Source organism: Corvus moneduloides, chromosome 1 (genome assembly GCF_009650955.1).
Source record: "Corvus moneduloides isolate bCorMon1 chromosome 1, bCorMon1.pri, whole genome shotgun sequence".
In the NCBI taxonomy this organism is placed as follows: domain Eukaryota; kingdom Metazoa; phylum Chordata; class Aves; order Passeriformes; family Corvidae; genus Corvus; species Corvus moneduloides.
The window spans coordinates 88,730,533-88,745,981 of NC_045476.1; the positions used below are offsets into that span (position 1 = coordinate 88,730,533).

The following is a 15,449-nucleotide window of genomic DNA, read 5'->3' on the forward strand; positions in this document are numbered from 1 at the left end:
GAAATGTAATTTAGTTACAATCTTTGCTGCCCATCTTGTCTTGTGTGTATCTATTGCTCCAGTAAAGCTCATCATCCTAATGGCCAATGATAAATTGTCTTCTTCAGAGACTATCTGATTTTGATATCTGCAGGGTTTAGCAAGTGATTTCATAAAATATGATTAATCTTCTACCAAAAAAAAAAAGGTTTTATTCTTCGGGTCAATTAAAAACTTGCAGTAGTAGAGTTGTCCTTGGTTTTTATCTCAATTGAGGATAGATTTGCTATTAAAAAACCAAACCAAACAAACAGAAGAAAAACAAAGACAAGGCCAGCTTCTGTATTCTGAGCTTAAATGTGTATAGATCTATTCTTGCTCAGTGCATGTATTTCAGTCTTGTTCTCCAGCATCTTCAGGAATTTCTCTCATTAGTAGTGGAACTCCAGATTTGTCCTGCTGTCAAACATTACCCAGTATTGCTTATGAAAGAAGATCTGCGTGATATGGTATAAAAAGAAAAACACTATCTGAGTAGGTAACACTGAAGTTATCCTACTATGTCAGGATTACTTAGGCTCTGCTATATTACCTTATTCTATGAGGTTAAAAAAAAAAATCAGGAATCAGAAATATTTACTGTTGGGGTGGAATGCAAACTTATTTCTTTTCTATGCCCTTCAGGTCTTATATTTTTCTACTACTTCTTGTTGACATTTAAGGTGCTTTGCTATCCCTTGGAGTAGAGAATTATTATTTCAAATCCTAGAAAATGCCTCTGTTTTCTTCTTACAATAATGGCAGGAGTGGTACCTTGTGTAAAAAGCATAAGACAATCAGCATCTAATGAAACTAGTTTCTATTCCCAGTTCACTTACTCTTGAAATAAAGTGTTCTTCATCTTTCTTTCCAATAGTAATTAGGTCAGAAGGAGAGTTTGAAGGGATATCCTTTTATTGTTCATTTATATAATGCTATCAGCCTATTTTTTGCATCATTTCTCCAGATATATATCGTTTATAGAATTCTTGGATGAAAATGAACTTATTCCACACTTGTGAATGCATTCCACAAAATCCTATTTTCCAGCACCTAAGAATAGGTTCTATAGCAGTACTAAAGCCCTTTTCTGTATTTGTAGGTAGAACATAGCCCTCTTAATGCTGGTAGAGCATGGCATTGCATATAAATTACTTTCCTTTTTTGTAAAACAAGTTTGTTTTCAGTGGATTCATTTAAGAATTGCTGCCTCTCTTCTAAAGAGATGTGTTTGGTTCATAACAAGGGAGCTGCTTGTGATCAAGCATTTAAAGTATTACCATTTATTTCTTCATTTTAAGTATGCATTTGGTGTCCTCCCTCCTCCCCTCCCCCTGTCTTTTTTTGCCCCTTCAACTTTCTTCATTTCTAGGGTTTGGAATTCCTTTGCTATATTGCAGCCTTGGCATTTTCTCCTGTAGTATAAAGCTACTGATAGGTTTAATATTTAATATCACCTAGAAGGTAGATGTTGAAATATTTTCCTAGTACTGTTCTAGTTCTAGTCTCAGATTTGGAGGGAGAATGGGTGCCATGCTTATTACTATTGTTATAGTAGAGCTGCTTGTTGTCTTCTATTTGAGGTCAGACTAACAGTTGCCTTAAAAGCCCTTTTTTCCTACAGCATCTATTTGACCAGTTGCGGCTGAAAGTTGTGTTTTCAACTGCAGATCTTAAGTTTTGCCTTGGTTTAACCTCTCCTTTTTCTGTCTGTAATTAACAAAATGTCTTCTTTTTGTGGTTGCCATGAAGGTCTCTTATCTAATTCTCAAGGACTTTCCTCACTGCCCCGTGCCTCCGCTAGCTTCACCTTACATTTTTCACAACTTCCCTGGAGACAAGAAAATGGAGAAGGTCTGTACCTGTGTTGCTGCTTCTTGCCACCCTCCATGGTACTTGCAGGGCCTCCCTTCTGCTCACTCGATTCTTCTGCTTTTCAAAACCATCCTAAATCGTCTTGGCAAGAGAAAGTTTCTTCAAAGAATGTTTCAGATGACCTCAAAAATAAGACGTAATGCAACGGAGGGGGTTAAAACAGACAAATAAGTGTTCCTTACTCTTCTGATTTGGAGGGAAAGTTTACTCCTGGGGACAGATGGAGCAGCTTAATTCTGGGACTGATACTTAGAAAACAGGATGTACCAGTGAGATGCCAAAGAATTTAGTATCACTAGGAATAGGTTTGTCCACCTTGTCATTAACTATCATCACTTCTTCTCTAATGTTGGATACTGTGGAAGGACTCTGGCAGGTTACCATCAAAACCTCTCTCTTGTTACGTTGTTCTTTTTTAATTATCCATTCCTTTGCAAATCTGGGCAGCAAATACAACCCAGCTTTAGGAGGGGTTGGCAACTGCTTACCAGGAGTACAGACACCTTAATGAACTAAGAAAAAAGTAGGTTGTAGGGTAGGAATCAATATTTTGCACTCAAACTAAATGACCTGAGAGGAAAAAGAAGTAAGTGATGACTTTCTGGTATTTGAAATCCTTAATTAGGCGTATACTAACAGTTAGGAGGTGGTTCTTCTCAGTGGGATGTGAGGCACCTCAACCTATTAACTCTGTAAATGAATGTTTAAAGGACATTAAAGGAGCTTTGCTAGTGTTTTTCTTTTGACTGTTATCCAAATGAGCAAAGCAGGTTGAGGAATGTGTGAAGTGATTAATTACACTAATTAAAAACACTTTATTTACACTTACTCTATAATTTATCATTACTACTTTTGTCAGTTGATCGAAGGTGAGTGAAGTGTTGTTTATAATTGGTATGGGAGCTAATTAAATGGTCGTTCGAGCACGTTTTGGTCTATTTCCTTTGTCAATTAGAACTGGCATCGTAATAGATGACTGACCAAATGGAGATGTATAGCACAATAGCAGTACTACACTTTACTACTTACTTGGAGAAGCAAATGTGCCCTGGGAAGCCAACTGACTTTAAATCTCAAGGAGAGGAAAAAACCCTTCTTTCACTTGCCAGCTATTTTTGTTTGTAACTTCATATGGAAAACTCAAGTAACAAACACACAATTACCTCATGGAGGGTGACTAGGTAGATGTTTCTGTTGTTTGTACTGTAATTATTTTAGCCAATTCAGAGGTAATTATTGCATAGATTTGGAATACTGAATTAATCATACCCTTATCTTATAATAATATAGCTCTGTACGTAACTTGTCATTATCTGATACTTATTTTGTAATTGAACAACTACCAGATAATGTATTATTGAATACTTGTTCCACAATAAATTCTGCTCTGTAGTGTAATACATTAATCCTGTTTCATAATTCAGCCTTTTTATTTGTTTTGTTTGTTTGTTTTGGAGATTAACCATACTATTTCTGTAGTATTATCTTGGATTGTTAGATACTGTGAAGCTAAAATGTTTTAAGTATTCCCTAAGATACTGTGATCTAAGGATTAGGAAACGGGAGCAACTTTTCAGATGTTTGACAGGCAGACACTAGGGATAGTTTGTCATTGATATCCCCAAGAGAGCAATTTCTGTTGTTTCTTTTTGGAAGTTCCGCCTTTACAAGAAGCCCACATTCATCTGACTACTTAGCTTTGTGACACAGCAATGGTGCTATAATATGAGACAGAAAAATATAATGATCTTTGAGTATGTAATGGAGTTAATCCAGACTCCTGCGACCTTAGCTTGCTGCCCTGTAGTTAAAAATATGTATCACATATACTGATTGTACTTAAATCTTATCAGACTTTCCCTTGGGAAACTGTCCTTAAGAAAAAAGGGGTCTGGCAAGGCTGGACACACTTTAAGAAGGAAATCTTAATGGTGCAGGAGTAGGCCATCCCTATTTGCCAAAAGATGAGCTGACAGGGAAGAAGACTGGCCTGGCTGAAGAGGGAGCTTTTCCTGGGACTCAGGGGGAAAATGAGAGTTTATGACCTTTGGAAGAAGGGGTAGGCAACTCAGGAAGACTACAAGGATGTCATTTGGTCATGCAGAGAGAAAATGAGAAAGGCAAAAGCTCAGCTAGAACTCAATCTATCAACTCCTGTGAAAGTTAATAAAATGTGTTTTTATAAATACATTAACAACAAAAGGGAGGGCCAAGGAAAATCTCCACCCATTATTGGATTTGGGCAGGAGGGGGAACATTGCCACCAAGAATGAGGAAAAGGCTGAGGTATTTAATGCCTTCTTTGCCTCAGTCTTTTCCAGAAAGACCAATTATCCTCAGGACAACCAGCCCCCTGAGCTTGTAGACAGGCATGGGGAGCAGAACAGACACCCTGGAATGTAGGAGGAAGTTGCAAGTGACCTATTGTGCCACTTAGACAATCACAAGCCTGTGGGGCAGGATGGGATTCACCAGAGGGTTCTGAGGGAATTGGCAGAACAGCTCACCAAGCCACTCTCCATCACTTATCATCAGTTATCATGACAGCAGGAGGTTGGCAGATGTGGTGCCTGTCTACAAGAAGTGTCAGAAGGAGGAGCTACAGGGCTGTCAGCCCAACCCTGCTGCTGGGAAGGATTATGGAACAGATTATCCTGAGTGTGATCACATGGCACATACCAGACAGCCAGCGGATCAGGCCCAGCCAGCACAGGTTTAGGAAAGGCAAGTCCTGTTGACCAACCTGATCTTCTATGACCAGGTGACCTGCCTAGAGGATGACAGAAAGACTGTGGATTAAATCTACCTGGACTTCAGGAAACCTTTTGATAATGTCTCCCACAGCATTCTCCTGGAAAAACTGGCAGCCTATAGCTTGGACAGGTGCACTCTTCCCTGGGTTAAAAACTGGATGAATGGTCGGACCCGAAGAGTGGTGGTGAATGTTGCTGCAACCAGTTGGTGGCAAGTCAGTTGTGGCCGGGATTGGAGCCAGTCCTATTTATTATCTTTATCAACAATCCGGACAAGGGGATGGAGCGCACCCTCAGCAAGTTCTTGGTTGACAATAAGTTGGGCAGAAGTGTTTAATTTGCTAGAGAGCAGGCAGGCTCTACAGAGGAATCTGGACAGGCTGGATCAATTGTAAGAGGTTCAAAAAGCCAAGTTCTGGGTCCTGCACCTGGGTCACAACCCCAGGCAGCACTACAGGATGAGGGCAGAGTGGCTGGAAAACTGCCCAGCAGAAAAGGACCTGGGGGTACTGGTTGACAGCTGGCTGAACATGAGCCAGCTGTGCCCAGGTGGCCAAGAAGGCCAAGGGCATCCTGATCTGTATGGGCAATAGTGTAGCCAGCAGGACCAGGGCAGTGATTGTCCCTCTGTACTCGACACTGGTGAGGCCGCACCTCGAATCCTCTGTTCAGTTTTGGGTCTCTCAGTGCAAGAAAGACATTGAGGTGCTGGAGCAAGACCAGAAAAGGGCAGCAGTGCTGGTGAAGGGTCTGGAGCACAAGTCCTGTGAGGAACAGCTGAGGGAGCTGGGGTTGTTTAGCCTGCAGAAAGGGAGGCTCAGGGGAGACCTTATCACTCTCTACAATTGCCTGAAAGGAGGTTGCAGCCAGGTGAGCGTCAGCCTCTTCACTGAGGCAACCAACAACAGAACAAGAGGAAATGGCCTCAGGCAGCATCAGGTGAGGTTCAGGTTGGACATCAGGAAGAATTTTTCCACTGAAAGGGTGGTTAAGCTTTGGAAGAAGCTGCCCAGGGAGGTGGTAGAGTCACCATTCCTGAAAGTGTTCAAGAAACGATGGGAAGTGACACTTAGTGCTGTTGTCTGCTTGACAAAGCAGTGTTAAGTCAAAGGTTAGACTCGATGATCCTGGAGGTCTTTTTCAACCTTAACAATTCTATGATTCTATCATGTGTTTGTTTTTGAAACCTCACTCATGATCTGGTAATATTACAAATTTAATAGGATGTGCTTCTTTGCCCCCCATCTGATCAGTGTCAGTGTACTGAACCAGTCTCTCAGCACTTCGAAAACTGCTTAACTTCTGACACTGGTAAAGTCCTTGGAGCCCAAGTTCCTACTGGCTTTCTTATGTGAGATACTCTTCTGCTTATGACCACCATGGGTATGATTCAGGTGAGCTCTGCCACTTGTGTGGTTACTAGACAAGTTCTTGCCCTCAGGAGGAAGGGAAGAAAACGTCTGATGACTCACCAGCTCTGATTCCCAAACAAGATTCCTGTCTTTTCAACTACTGTTGCTGCTGATGAATATTTTTGGTAATCTCTCACTGAAGCCTCAGTCAGCATTAATGACTGTTCATTGAATCAAAATTCAGTACTGCATTGGTGCGCTTTGGTCTTTGTTGGTTTTGGTTTGGTTTGGTTTGGGTTTTTTTAGCTAGAACAGTGTATACAGGTACTCGGAAGAATCCTAATATTTCTCTGTTCTGCCATTTGAAATATTTCTGCTTGCAAACACTTGCTATTCAAGAATAATTTATTTTAAAATGTAATTAAAAATTACATTTTTAGGTTGTGATTTTTTTCCCTTTGTTTGGTTGTTGGTTTTTTACCCTGAATGACGTAAGAAGGAAGAGGAGAGGGTCTGAAGAGACCAGAAATGACAGGCAAAATATTTTATTTCCAAAAAATATATTGCTCTTGAAAATAAAAAAGACAAATGTTTTCATAATTTCTTTTTTTTTTCCCTCATTTTTGACCCAGCCATGAATGGTTATAGTAGCCTGGATTCTTTGTGTCACTTTGTTTCCCGTTATCAACTGTTACTGTGCTGTCCTTGAATTAATAATAGTCTCTCATTTAAGACCACTTGCTTCCTTAGTTTGGTTTTTAAATAGCTACACCACACCTTACTGCACCATTGTTGGATTTTCAGAAGGAAAAGCAGTGGCGCCTGGAGGAATCCTGCCAGTGCAGATCCCTGTCCCTCACAGGCCAGGGGGCACAGCACAGCCTCAGCTGTGCCGTGGGGCTCACCTTGCAACCTTGGCCTCCTACTTCCCCAGGCTTCCCCTTGGCAGAAGCAGGTAGATGCTGTGGAGGCTGTGCTCTGCTGTGGTTTGTATGGAGCCTGTAGCTCACCAGGTTACACTGATGGCCACATGCAATGTTCTCAATGCCACGAATCAGCCTGGTAATGTCAGGCTGTGCTTGTTTTGTTGATTCCGTGTGGCAAGAAGATGGCAAGTGTGGGCTTCAGTGCTGCTCTTTTAAATAAGAGAGCACTGCCTCTGCTCCTCTTCCCCATTTGGCTTGAAGTAAGGTCCTCCACATCTCTTAAACTAGGAAGTTTTGAAATAAAAAAATAATAACCATCTAATAGCCAGCATAACCGCCAGTAAGGGAGGGGGGATAATATAAACTAAAGGAAAGGGCTTCACAAGAACCCCCTCCCCTCACTGCCTGAATGGGAGACTCATTTTCCTCTAACCCTGTCAGGCCTGCCAGCATCTGGTTCTGCAAACCACAAAAGAAATTCCTGTTTCCCTTCTCTGATTCCTAGAGAAGTCCTCTGCTCTCCATCACCTCTGAAGTTTCGTTGTGGGTTGGCTCCCTGATGTAAGCATGTCCTCCATCTCCATCTGCTCTCTTCTTGCCTGGTCTTCTCTGTGCTCCAGCAGCTTTCCCTCGCTTAAGTGCACTTTGTGTCCCAAGCAAGATACCACCCTCTCCCTCTCCTTCCAGCTCCTTTCTGAGATGGGTTACAGAGGCCAAGGTGAGCAAAGCAGGGAGCCTTGCACCCTGCTCTGCTCAAGGTTAAAAGGAAGAGGAAGGTATTGTCTGCAGTACCTGTCCTCCAAACTGGAGACAAGTTAAAGAGTTGATTACCCTGCTCCATCGTTTGAAGTAAGTCCACAGTGGTGTTTCTTGCTCAGTGGTGATGGCTCTGACTTAGTTTCCTGAATTTTGACTCTTTCCTCTACTGTTTTAATACGGGAGGAGAGTGGCACAAACAATCAGTGAAAAATGGGTACTATCAACTGTGAATAATGCAACATCAATATTCTTTCACAAGGAAAATTTTTTTTTTTGGTGTGGTGGTGAAAAACATAAGGGAGAACAGGTATTTATATCTTCCCCATACCCTCAAATAGAAACAAAACATAGTACAAATTTTTAAAGCAATACTACAGATCATCGATATCTGCTATCCTAAATCTTATGAAGCCCGAAGCATTGGTTTTAAATTGAACAATTGTAGTAATTATGTTTCATTAAGGGAACAACTAAGACGGAATTGTGCTAGCAGTTAACTAGTGATTTCCAGTGCCTAGCTGAAAATAGAGAATTTCCAGCTGCCTTAACTCTCCTGAAAGCAAATGAAAAATAGTTGTGTGAATGCTTTCTTATACCACCACAACAGAGTTTAAATTCTAACCTCTAAGAAATGGTAGATTATTGTCAAGAGCCATCAGCGTACAGAAGGACACAAACAAACTTCTCTTCTGAATGAGCTGCAGGCTCTTCAGAAGGTCTGGACTTACCTTCAGATTGAAATCTCAAGAATGTCAATGAGAAAAGCAATCCATCTATTCCCTATCAGACAAGGCAGGACTGCTTGTAGTCCCTAAGTCCTGAAAAAGGAACTTGTGTTTTTCATGGTCACATTGATTGATCTCAAATGTATCTTCTAGTTTGTATGCTTAGTTTAGATTTTGTTATTTACAGGTGAACAGCCACTACTCTATTCTACAGTTCCTTGGGATTATTTAAAATCCTAGGCTTATTTAAAAAATCTATTGGGCTGTCTCTCTCAAATTAATTTGTAATTATTGAAATGTACGTATATTTTAGTTGTTCATCACTACTTGTTAAGGTACAAAACAAAAACTGCTAAACAAAACCAATATTTTAGTGCACGTTAAACTACGAGTGCCAAACTTTTAAAATTCTTTTTTTCAAAGGGTTGGGTAAGTTTCTTTAAGTGCATGGAAGTGTTTAAACTAACTGGTGCAGGGAACCCATGTATGTGTTTCTAGCTGGTGATGTAAATCCCCTAGTGAGCCACAGTAATATGAAAGCAGCATTTGAAAGCCAGATGCAATGAAAATTTAAACATATTGCGTTCATAGCATGTGATAGTTTAATCATTATTTAAGCTTTAGAAATGTCACAGCATAATTACTTTCAGAATGAGTACAAACACTGTCATGCACAAAAACTGCTTTCTTTGCTTCTCATGGGAAAGTTACGCTTTTGTGAAATTTCTGAACTTTATCTTGTTCATCACTTGATCACGGACAAATTCTCAGTGAAAATTCAGAATTCAAAAGATTGAAATAAACCCTACAGATCTTTTTAAAACTAAGCATGTATTTTCTTTACGCTCTCAAAAAAAAAATTGTCAAAGTATTTCTTTCATTAAAGAAGAAATTTTGCAATAAAACCAGTTAAATGGAAAATGCTAAGTAAACCCTATTTGCAGAGCCAGGGAATGGAAAGTACCAAAGGCTGGATTTATAAGCACCCATAGAGGATTAAATTCAGCTCTCCTGTGGATGTGATACATTTTTACTAGCCTCACAGCATACATGGAGCTCCACCTCCTTCTGTACTTGTAAGGAAATACAGGGACCAGAACATACATTCTAAATTCCTCCTGTATCTCGAATGTTCTGATGAATGCAGTTGATTTTGCAGTATAAATTGTGTTGATATGTAAAACAGTGTCAAAATCCCAGTCTACATTTAGATGCAAACACTTCCTCTTTACATAGCCTACTACGATTTGTTTATAATATGAGCGGTTCAGGTCGGATTTTGGAAAATAGCAGTTATAATGCTTCTGCCATTTCTGAGAAATAGGCTAGAGGAAAAAATACTCTCCATGTAATTCGGGGGTGGGGTTGTTTGCACATTTTCTAAGTGGAAATCTTTTTGGAACAGCTTTATATCCTCATAGCAAAGACTTAAAGGTCATAAAAACTGCCTTTGTATCAGGAATGTACTAGAAGTTATTTCTGGTAAATTCATTGGAATTTTTCCATTGTGAGTCTGTTTAAAACTGAACTGATCGCATGTTCTGTGGGAGCAAAATCACCATAATCATTTCACATCTTGTAAGGTTCGTGTCACCTTCTGTGCTCTCGTGAGCTTGTTAGTGCTAACCAGAAGATGAACCTGTCATCCCTGTGGAGCCACTGAGTGTGTTATAGATGGTAGCTTTTGGGTTGAAGGTAACCCATGCAATGGCCAAGGTATAACCCTTTTTCCTCCTCTTGTATTTCACTTTAGTGTCTGGGCCCAGACACTAAAAGAGACTAAAATCAATGAAGACAGAGAAAGGATTAAGTGTGTATTTTAATGTAGCTCTTCATGTATCATAGAATCATATAATCCCAGAATCGTTTGGGTCAGAAAGGACCTTTGAGATCATCTAGTTCCAACCCCCCAGCTGTGGATAGGGGCATCTTCAACTAGACCAGGTTGCTCAGGGCTCCATGCCACCTGGCCTTGAACACTTCCAGGGATGGGTTATCCACAGCTTCTTTGGGCAACCTGTGCCATTGCCTCACCACCACAGGGAAGAATTTCTTCCCAATAGCTAATCTAAAACTGCTCTGCCAGTGTGAAGCCATTGTGCTGTCACTTCATGCCCTTATAAAAAGTCTCTCTCCATCTTTCTTGTAGGATCCCTTCAGGTACTGGAAGGCCACAATTAGATCACCCTAAAGCCTTTACTTTTCCAGATTGAACAATCCCAATTCTCTTAGCCTTTCATCATAGGGGAGGTGTTCCATCTAACTTAGTGGCTTCCTCTGGACTTGCTCCAACAGATGTTTTTCCTGTGCTGGGAGCCCAGAGCTGATGCAGCACTGCAGGTGGGGTCTCACCAGAGCAGAGCAGAGGGGCAGAATCCCCTCCCTCACCCTGCTGCCCACGCTGCTTTGGATGCAGCCCAGCACACTTTTGGCTTTCTGGGCTGTGAGTGCACAGTGCTGGGTCATGTCCAGCCTCTCATCCCCCAGCACCCCCATGTCCTTCTGGGCAGGGCTGCTCTGATTTGTTCATCCCCCAGCGTGTGTTGGTTCTGGGGGTTGCCCCAACCTAGGAGCAGCACCTTGCACTTGGTCTTGTTAAACCTCATGAGATTGCCATGCACCCACTTCTCAAGCTTGTCCAGGTCCCTCTGGATGGCATCCCATCCTTCAGGTGTGTCAACTGCACCACTCAGCTTGGTGTCGTCTGCAAACTTGCTGCATGTGCACTTGATTCCTTGTGTGGAAACAGACTGTTCCCTGTCTGATATATGGTCTCAGGATAAAAATTGGGAAATCTGCTATGTGCATGTGGTAAGCTAAATCACTTGTATGTGAACCTAATGAATATTAAAACATGTTTTAGTTTCACAGAACTACTAAATAACTGTGGAAGGTGCCAGTGTTCATGGTCCTGACGTGCCCTTCAGTCTGGCAGCCCCAGTTTAGGCTCACTGCCTGTACTTGGCTCTCCTCTGTGCAGTGCTGTGGTGGGTAAGATAAGATAGCTGACAAAATAGTCGTCAAAGATGCGTTGAGATCAGGGTGTGTCCTGCATGATGAGAAGAACAATTAATATTTTAAAGGCTGCCATCCATCCCTACAGGCACCAAAGTATTACATCACCATGTGTACAGGACAGTGGCAGTAATCAATAGATCTAATGTGCTAGGGGCTCAGGGAAGGACAAGTTAGCATTTCCCAGGCAAAACGACTGGATATAATTAAGTGAAATAAACAAGGCTTATTCTTAGGGGAGAAAAAACCCTCATCAACTATTCTGAGTTGAAAAGCAGGAGTTCTTTATCAAATAGTATGGTTGGATTTGTTCAGGCATAGAATTTCTTCACCGGTCAAAACCATACATTTCTTGCAAAGAAAGCAATGTGGTCTGTTGCGTGAACGTGATGACTGAGTGGAAAAGAAGCAAAGTAATGTGTGTATTTTTATTACTGAAAAGTCAAATTCTGAAAATCTGAAGCCACATACATCTGATAATTTCAAGGCTCACTTGACAGATAATACAGGCATGCTCTTTCACTGAAATTTTCTGACTGCTCTCAAATCCTGTCCCCACAGGGCCCAGCCTCCTCTCCCAGAGTGCGCTCCAGCTCAATTCCAAACCTGAAGGATCTTTCCAGTACTCAGCCAGCTACCACAGCAACCAGACCCTTGCCCTGGGTGAAACAGCATCTGCCCAGCTCCCCTCCCGCAGCAGTCAGGCCAGAGGTGCCATCCAGAGCTACAGCCAGGTACGTGTCCTAAGCAATGAAATTGTGTGGAGCAGCTCCCAGGAAAGAGGTGTTCAGTGCTTGCCCCCACCTGAATTTCTGCCTTTACTTTCTATCTCGTTCAACACACCTGCAGCAGGGTGGTTACCATCTTGATTTTTGTAAATCTCTGGTGGGTTGACTTGCATAGTAATAAAGTAATCCTGATTAGAAAGGAGATCTGCATGCCAGATTTACTTAGTTGTTTGCATATATATTTTGGTAGTAGCATGTTCAAGCATTTAATTTTCAAAGCAAATTTCTGTGACTGTGCTGATTAGGAGTCCATCCTAACGTCTAGGACCTGCCAGCATTGGTCTCAGCACATGACTGAAAGCAGTAAGTGCCAGAAGACAAAAACAAAGCCAGGCTTGACACCAGGAGTGAAACCTGCTTGGGATACCATGCATCACATGGTGCTAGGGCCTAATCTCAAGTGTAAGAAGCATTTTTTTCACCACATATTGTAGCACAAGCAGTTTATGAGACAGTCGCCTCTACATTTGAAACATTTTGAAAGATTGTCTCAGATACTCATGAAAACTTTGTAAATCCTGTCTGAACGGTTCCTCCTGGCTCTGACATGTAACCTTCTTACCTTCTCTGCTTTTCACTGTGACTTCAAAGCCTCTCAGTAGAAAGTTAAGCTTCAGTTTAGACAAAAATTTCAAGAAGAATTCATGTACATCTCTGTACATAAACAAAGTCTGACTGGGTTGTGTTGGTCAGCACAGGTTATTTTCTCTGTTTAGATGCTAACCATCCCAGCAAAGGAGATCATCTCAGTGTGACACCAGGACATTTTGCAGTTCGGGATTCTGTAGAAGACAGTAGTTATTTAAGCCTTAAATTGCTAAGAGAGTTCAAGTATTATAGTCATTGCATGGTTTGTGGGATACTGAGAGACATACGATATTCTATTCTCTCAATTTGCTCACAAAAGCTCCCTATCCTCTAAGACTGAAAAATGAAATAAAGCACAGTTAAATTAAATTTCAAATTGGGTAGGTACATTTTTTTTTTTATAGAATCTTTTACATTGAAGAAGACCTCTAAGAACGGAATCCAAACATTAACCCAGCACTGGCCATCAGCAAATCATGCCCCCATGTGCCACATCTCCATGTCTTCTAAATACCCTCAGGGATGGCGACTTGACTACCCTTTCAGTGAAAAAATTCTTCCTGATGTCCAACCTGAACCTCACCTGATGCTGCCTGAGGCCATTTCCTCTTGTCCTGTTGTTGGTTGCCTCAGTGAAGAGGCTGACGCTCACCTGGCTGCAACCTCCTTTCAGGCAATTGTAGAGAGTGATAAGGTCTCCCCTGAGCCTCCCTTTCTGCAGGCTCAACAACCCCAGCTCCCTCAGCTGTTCCTCACAGGACTTGTGCTCCAGACCCTTCACCAGCTCTGCTGCCCTTTTCTGGTCTTGCTCCAGCACCTCAATGTCTTCCTTGCACTGAGAGACCCAAAACTGAACAGAGGATTCGAGGTGCGGCCTCACCAGTGTCGAGTACAGAGGGACAATCACTGCCCTGGTCCTGCTGGCTACACTATTGCCCATACAGATCAGGATGCCCTTGGCCTTCTTGGCCACCTGGGCACAGCTGGCTCATGTTCAGCCAGCTGTCAACCAGTACCCTCAGGTCCTTTTCTGCTGGGCAGCTTTCCAGCCACTCTGTCCCCAACCTGTAAAGCTGCATGAGGCTGTTGTGGCCAAAGTGCAGGACCCAGCACTTCACCTTGTTCCATGTCATACAACTGCCCTTGGCACATCCATCCAGCCTGTCCAGATCCTTCTGCAGAGCCTGCCTACCCTCCAGCAGATCAACACTCTCAGCCAACGTGGTTTTATCTGCAAACTCTTGGAGGGTGCACTCTACCCCCTAGTCCAGATCATTGATAAAGATATTAAACAACACAGATCCCTGAGGAATTCCACTTGTGACAGGCCACCAGCTGGATGCAGCACCTTTCACCACCACTCTCTAGGCCTGGTCATCCAGTCAGGTTTTTACCTAGTAAATAGTACACCCAGCCATGCCATGGGCTGCCAGTTTCTCCAGGTTAATCTTGTGGAAAATAGTGTCATCTGGAGCTATGCTTTTTGAAAAGCATCATACCCTGGGAGTCAGCCTGAAAGACTGGGATGCAGTCTTTAAGGAGGCTGGGAAAAGTAAGATGATGGAAAGGGAGCAGGTTATGAGAGTAACGGAAACAAAAACAAAGTAGAAGTGAGAGGGGAAGGAGAAAGAATGTATTTCTTAAAAAAGGCAGGAATGAAAATCGTGCAGATTTGTAGAGGTTAGAAACAAATATATTCTTAATATAAATTTTATTATACTCATTGATAGAAAAAGATGAATTCATGGAGGGCAAAAAATTAATGATCTAATTTTTTTCATTGAAGCTACACTGAGCAGACAGACATTGGTTAGATCTGAGAAGCTCTCATGAACCATCAACTTCAGAGAGAACTGGTTTCCTTCAGAAAGGTAATTAGTAAGTTAGTACAGCAGCATTTCCTATCCTTTGTTTTTCTTGGTATGAGAGGACAGAAAATAAGATTTTCTTTTTACTTTCCTCCATGTTGTAGGGTAGATATTCCTGCAGGAAAATAATTCAGAGAACTTAATAATTTTTCACACCATGATCCTGCAGAGGATGCCTGACAACTTCAGATGAATTAAAATATATTTTGAAAATATTAAGAAACTGACATATAAACTAAGAATTAATACAATTAAAATCACATAAAAGAGGTTTTAAAAGAAGTAAACAGGAAGAGGAAAATTCAAAAGTCAAAATTAAAAAATTCTGAATATGACCATTGCTGATCCCACAATTACAGGGAAAAAGAAGTCAAGCCTGAGAATTGTTTTGCTATACCTATTATAATTAAAATAAGCCTCAGGAACTGAAGCTTCTCAGATTGTGATAATTTCCTTTGGTATTTGTTTGCAAGGAATATAGCTATCTCTCAACATGAATGATAGTCCAAATGCTTGCAAAAAAAATGTAAATAGTCCCAAGGCCAGCTGTGACAGCAAGAACAATTTGTGAAAATGCAATTGTATAAAAAAGAGAAACTAATTAGTCTTGGGACTTCCTGTATAGTGCTGCAAAGTGCAATCTAACATTTTTGTCAATTTGGTGGAGTTCATTATAGATCACAGAGTTTTTCCAGTGCTTTGACTACTTTAGAACACAAAACTTTTATCTTCTAAATACTACTGGGATAGGATTTCTTAGCAAAAACTGCTCGTCTGTCAGG

The 15,449-nt window shown here is 41.4% G+C and overlaps 1 protein-coding gene across 1 annotated transcript in view; it reads left to right on the plus strand.

Annotated features, from left to right (window-relative positions):
• Nucleotides 1-6,025: 6,025 nt before the first annotated feature.
• Nucleotides 6,026-15,449, plus strand: part of LOC116442772 (catenin delta-2-like) — a 307,484-nt gene continuing 298,060 nt past the window's right edge. The window contains 2 exon segments of the mRNA XM_032106243.1: nucleotides 6,026-6,040; nucleotides 11,960-12,157. Of these exon segments, the coding sequence (XP_031962134.1) occupies nucleotides 6,026-6,040; nucleotides 11,960-12,157 (213 nt within the window).